Source organism: Sinocyclocheilus anshuiensis, unplaced genomic scaffold (assembly GCF_001515605.1).
Source record: "Sinocyclocheilus anshuiensis isolate Anshui unplaced genomic scaffold, SAMN03320099.WGS_v1.1 scaffold269, whole genome shotgun sequence".
NCBI classification, from domain to species: domain Eukaryota; kingdom Metazoa; phylum Chordata; class Actinopteri; order Cypriniformes; family Cyprinidae; genus Sinocyclocheilus; species Sinocyclocheilus anshuiensis.
Window position 1 is genome coordinate 883,545 of NW_015536474.1, and position 6,296 is coordinate 889,840.

The 6,296-nt window shown below is 37.9% G+C and overlaps 1 protein-coding gene across 1 annotated transcript in view; it reads left to right on the plus strand.

The window, feature by feature from the left end:
• The window catches only part of LOC107654486 (zinc finger SWIM domain-containing protein 6-like), a 95,238-nt gene that overhangs the window by 62,084 nt on the left and 26,858 nt on the right, over positions 1-6,296 (plus strand). Inside the window, 3 exon segments of the mRNA XM_016441604.1 lie at positions 2,676-2,855; positions 4,382-4,558; positions 4,824-4,970. Of these exon segments, the coding sequence (XP_016297090.1) occupies positions 2,676-2,855; positions 4,382-4,558; positions 4,824-4,970 (504 nt within the window).

The window sequence follows — 6,296 nt, forward strand, 5'->3', positions numbered from 1 at the left end:
TATATTAATATTATTATTATTATTATTATTATTATTATTATTATTATTATTATTATTATTATTATTATTTATTGTTAGTATATTAATAGTATTTTGCAGCAAAAAACTTTGCACCTAATATTATATTATAAATTATTATTATAAAACACAATATATTACATTTACTATACTTTGATGATTATTATATTTGCACCCTGACTCCTGCCTCTAACCCTCTCCTGGCACAGAGGCATTAAAGTCTCTGAGATTTGCATTTTTCAGATACGCCGCTGCGTCCTGTGTTTGCATGTTCCGTGGTGCATGTTTTCTCATCTCTTCCACGTCTGTTGTCCTTCATGCCCAAACAAAGAGCTGAGACTCGGTCCCATCCCCCCACGAGCCTCCCGTGCTCCTCCAGATTTCCTCACATCTCTCCCTCCTGCTTTCCTTCTCTCTCTCTCCTCCTTTGTCTTCCACTCTTTTCTTTCACTGCTATCTAATTCCTCTCCTGCCATCTTACATTTGTCTCTCCCGCTCGCTTCATTTCTCCCCCCGTCTCGTTGTTTTCTCCTTCGCCCCTCCTCCATCTCTGGCTCTCGTTCTCTCAGCTGGCTCTTGCAGGTATTCTCAGTATGTCATTGTGGAGCACTCTGGGAGTGATTAAACCATCATACACAATCCGTATGGCACGGCGCTCGCGTCAGGCTCCATACATCACTGCCTAATGCAGCCAATGGGATGAATTAGAGGCAAAATGAACCTCATGGGTTGCGGCTGCTCGTCGGTGACGTTCTGAAACTTTGTCCTGTGAGGGACGTACGCGTATCGATCCGGAGCTTTATGCTCAACTTCTTTGCACCTTTGGCTTGAAAGAGGCCTGTATTTCTGGATGGATGTCATCTAACTTATTTTTATTATATTTTTTAAATCTGGGATTGTGAGCATTTGGTGTATTTATAGACTATAAACTCCACTCGCTGCCATCATTTTTGATCAACCAACATATCAGCTGGGCTGTTCATCATCAGATTACTGCAATAAACAAAAGTGCTTTGATCTCTCAATTGCATTTCTCAAGATTGACCGCAGCCATTTGTGTAGATATTGTGCTATTATAGACTGATTTTTGGCCAGTTTTTTTAGATTATCAGCCAATAATAATGCCAGCTTGCCCAATTAGAAGTGGTTTTCTCCTGTCAGTTCCCAAATCTACTGAAACGTTGGTCAACAGATGAGAAAGTTTTTATAATTACAATTTAAATTATATATATTGTAGTTAATAATGTAATCCAAGTAATCCTTTACATTACACATTTCAGGTAATAAAATCAGACTACTTTTAGATTACTTTTTACCTAAATTGTTTATCACATTGATTTAAATAGGGTAATCTTGTACCCCCTAGTAAATAATAAATATACTTAAATGTATTTTCTGTTCTATCTGTTTTTATTTACTATATAATTTACTAAAAACCTTGCTACGTGTACTGCGTTAGGCTAACTGAGACTTGTTATATAGATCATACAATCCTCCTCAATAGTGACAATAAAACACATTTTAGGGCTTAATATTAAGAAATGTGCATTGTGCTCAAGTAGTACTCCAAATAAAGTTTAATTATAATTTTTATATCCGTGTAAGTCTCTCGAGTGATATGCCAGTAAATATGTTAATAGATTTTAACTATACTTCATATGAAATAAATATATTTGTATATATATTACTTTTTTACTAGGGCCATATTGATATAAAAACACAAAGAGAAAGAATATATATTCCATTCGTTGTTATCAACAACATGAAGTGCATTAAACATTACATCAAAGTTTCCCAAAATAGACTTTGTGAAGAAACTGCAGGGGGGTTCGTGAGTTTAATGTAAAGCTAATAATGAATTAAATCATAAAATTAAAATAAATATATTTTTTTCAATTACAACAATCAAAATAAAACACTTAATAAAAATATCTATTATTTTGATTTAGCGGCATGTCAAGTGACCATGTAAATATGTAATCGTGTAATCAATAAAAAAAGTAACTGTAGTCTGATTACGAGTATTTTAATGTAATATAATCTAGTTATGTGTTCCAGATTACATTTAATCACACACAAGATGGATGGATGGATGGATGGATGGATGGATAGATGGATAGATAGATGGATAGATAGGTTTCATGTATAATGTTGTCATCATTAAATTGCATCGTAAATTTGTCCGTCCAAAATTTGCTCATCCAAATTCTGTATCTTTATTTTCAATGTGCATAGAGCAGAAAGTTACATCACAACAATATAAATCCAAAAATCATATCTGGTTATTCATCCAATCAAAAGAATTGCATTCAATTCCTTGTCAACTTCAGTAAGACTGAGCAAAAATACATGAAGCTGATTCTGAGAAATTGCTGTCATTAGTGACTCAGGATTATATGATTAACATCAAATTTAAAGCAGAGCATAAAGGAAGTGATTTGACGAGCTCTCTGAGGTCGTTTGTCTGCGTTAACGGCGTTCAGTCGAGCAGTCAGCTGACCTATTTATCTGTTTGTCTGTCAGACGTAATGAAGCTCTCTGTCTGTTTGTACCATATGAACCTCCCAGGCCAATTCGGAGGCCGTTTGGGGAGGCCTACATCATCTATTTCTTGAGAAACCGCCAAGCATCCCTCCATATTGCTTTGTGTTTACCAGGTGCCTTGTGGATGTGTATCGTGCTGAACCCCCACTGTAAGCCGGAACAGAAGGCCGCTTGGCTCAGGCAGCTCAAGAAGTGGAACAGTGTGGACGTGTGTCCCTTGGAGGACGGTAACCATGGCAACGAGCTGCCCAATTTAACCAATTCCTTGCCTCAGGGTGCACACGGCAACCAAGGTAAGCGTGTGTGTGTGTGTGTGTGTGTGTGTGTGTGTGTGTGCGCGTGTCATTGTATGTAGGTGTGTGGGAGGAAGCACAGGGTGCACACGGCAACCAAGGTAAGCGTGTGTGTGTGTGTGTGTGTGTGTGTGTGTGTGTGTGCGTGTGTGCGCGTGTCATGGGGGGGGGGGCAGAAACGGGGTGTTTTAATCAACCGTGCCTCCGTGCACCCCTTTTATTAGACTTTGTGTGACTAATGGAATGCCCCTAATAACAGCGGTTCAGTACTTCCTCCCTGGCTTTTGTCCTTGCTGTGCTAATCATAACTCTGGGCGAAAGCAAGGGCTGGGGCGGGGGGGAATAGCTCCATTGAAACTTTACGATTAGTCAGGTCTTTTATACCAAGGCGACAGCGTCTGCAGAGGTTTTATGATGTGTTTTGTTATAAATATTCATGCTCCAGACAGGTAATTGCAAAGAAATGACTTCCCCTTTTCCTAAGGCATGGGTATTTTGGGCATGAATGGGCTCTAGACTGGTTGGCACAGAGGTTGTGTAGATTTAATCAGAGTTTTTTTGTCTGGGATGCACTAAGACTGGGCGATATAGCAAATATTTATGATATATTGTATGTTTTTGTTGACAATAAAACAATGTACTTCATTTGCTGTTTAAGTGTTATTAGACTGTTCAAAAGTTTGAGGTCAGTAATATTTATTGTTGAAAGAATTTAATTTGTTTATTCAGCAAGTATGCATTAAATTGATCAAAAGTGACAGTAAAGGCATTTATGATGTTTCTATTCCAAATAAATGCTGTTATTTTGAACTTTCTGTTCATCACAGAATACTGAAAAGAGTATCACAATTTCCAAAAAAATATGAATCAGCACAACAGTTTTCCGCATTGATAACAATAAGAAATGTTTCTTGAGCATATTAGAATGATTTCTGAAGGATCATGTGACACTGAAGACTGGAGTAATGATGCTGAAAATTAAGCTTTGCATCAGAGAAATAAATTACATTTTACAATATATTCAAATAGAAAGCAGTTATTTTAAATTGTACAAATATTACAGTTTTTACTGTATTTTTTTATCAAATAAATGCTGCCTTGGTGAGCAGAAGAGACTGACTTCTGCATATAAGACCACAAACATTTGAACTGACTGTCTGATTCAATGATTCATTTGTGTTATCACTCAAAAATGTTTACAGAAGTCCCTGCATCATATAGTTTACTTAGTTTTTGCATATTAAATATTATCAAAAGGCTTGATATAATAATTTATTATAGCTAGATCACCCAGCCCATGTAATGCCATCTTGCAGCGGTCATGTCGGTATCTGCACCACCTGTGAATGACAGTTCAGCTCGCTGCACTAATCTACGGACTTATTACCGAAGGTTTTACCGTTTGCCCCTGACTGACAGGCCCCCAGGGCCCTCGCTCTCAGAGCTAGCATTGAGAATGACAGAGCAATTTCCTTTCCCTTTTCCCTGTCTCTCCTCCTCCTCCTCCTCTTCTTCTTCGTCCTCAGATTCTGGCACCCGGCCCCACCGGACGGTTTTTACGCGAGCCATCGAGGCATGCGATCTCCACTGGCAAGACAGCCACTTACAGCACATTATCAACGACGACCTCTACACCAACTACTGTTACCATGACAACACTGAAAATTCGCTCTTTGACTCTCGCAGCTGGCCCCTGTGGCACGGTGAGCGGTTCGGCCGGAAAAAGATGTTTGCTTGACTCGCCTCTTTGTGTTACGCAGTCTATAGCATTAAGAAAAAAAGCAGAGCGAGTTTAAGCAAAAAAAAGCAATGAATGGAGGCTTTATAGGGAGCGAGAACAAGAGTTTCTAACAAAATGAAAGGCATTTTTATTTTCTGTCCCGCTAGCCTTTTGCGTGCGGGTGAATATGTTTCTGTTGTGCCCATCTGAGATTTGTTAAAGGATTTTTTGGGGGGTTTCTATCACAGAACACGTCCCTACGGCCTGCGCCAGGGTAGATGCACTGAGATCTCACGGTTACCCACGGGAAGCACTGCGATTGGCCATCGCCATCGTCAACACCCTGCGTCGGCAGCAGCAGAAACAGCTGGAGCTCTTCCGAAACCACAAGAAAGGTGAGTTAAAAGCTGTATTGCTGGTCGAATTGGTTTCTTGCCGCTAAAAAGAACATTTGGTAGGGGAAAGCGTTTGTTTATAAGTTGCACCAATGCATAATCAATTCTTACATTAGTGCAATGGCAGCACGCTTTTCCATGCACCGTTTATTATTTTCGTTATATATGGGAGGAGACAAATCTTATAGAATGATGTAATGCCTCAGATGAACTTGTTAACATTCAACTACAACCATGGCTACATTTCCAAAAAACTTTGTAAGCCTAAGTAGATCATAGAAGCATTGGCACCAATGGTCTCTATGATCAACTTAGCTCATAATGCTTTTGGGAAAAGCTTTTCTGAGTTATTAATGGTATTTGATGCTTATTTGCATAGTATTTCAAAGATTTTAAAGGGCACCTATTATGCCCCTTTTTACAAGATGTAATATAAACCTCAGGTGTCCCCAGAATGTGTCTGTGAAGTTTCAGCTCCAAATACCCCACAGATCTGACTCAAAAATGCCTATTTTGAGTGGAAGCAGAAACACGCTGTTTTTGTTCATGTCTCTTTAAATGCAAATGAGCTGCTGTACCTCAGATACTCTGCCAAAAAACATCTGTTTGATTTTGATTATCATGTCTATCGCACTGAAATCATGCATTTTAAAGCCATATCAGTTTAAACTTCGGATACATGGTTTTCTGAGCGCGCACATCCAAAGCACGTGCACAGAAAGCTGCTGTTACATGGCATGTGAGTACTATGTATTATTTAGGGATGTAACGGTATGAAAATTTCTTATCATTATTATAGTGACCAAAATGATCATGGTTATCAGTATTATCACGGTATTGTTAAAATGTGCTGGAGATGTTTAAAAAGTACCAACACATAAATCACTTCACCAAGTTTTATATTTAAAAATTAACAAGCAACAAATAAAATGACTTTTTGTTTGCATAATCACTAAAACAATAACATTACCAATGATGTTCGGATTTTAAATGACAACTTGACTGAAAACAGTTTAATAGCATGTTGAAATATCTAATGTAAATGTTCAAATAAAGCTTTGAAAAAGTTTCATAAAAAGGTAAACCTCACATTTCAGTCTTTAAATAAAGAAAAGATATAAGTCAAAATGATAATTGATTAATAAATGGTTATAGGCATTTTATCTGCTCCAAAGATAATTCTATATATCCGAATTGTTTAAATGTGTAGAATCCACATAAGCTTGTTCTTCATCAACCGGCCAAAATTTACAGCAGGGCATGCAAATTCGGTCCGTTTTTGGCCAGACAGAAACTGCACACAGACTGAATGTAAATATAAGTCTC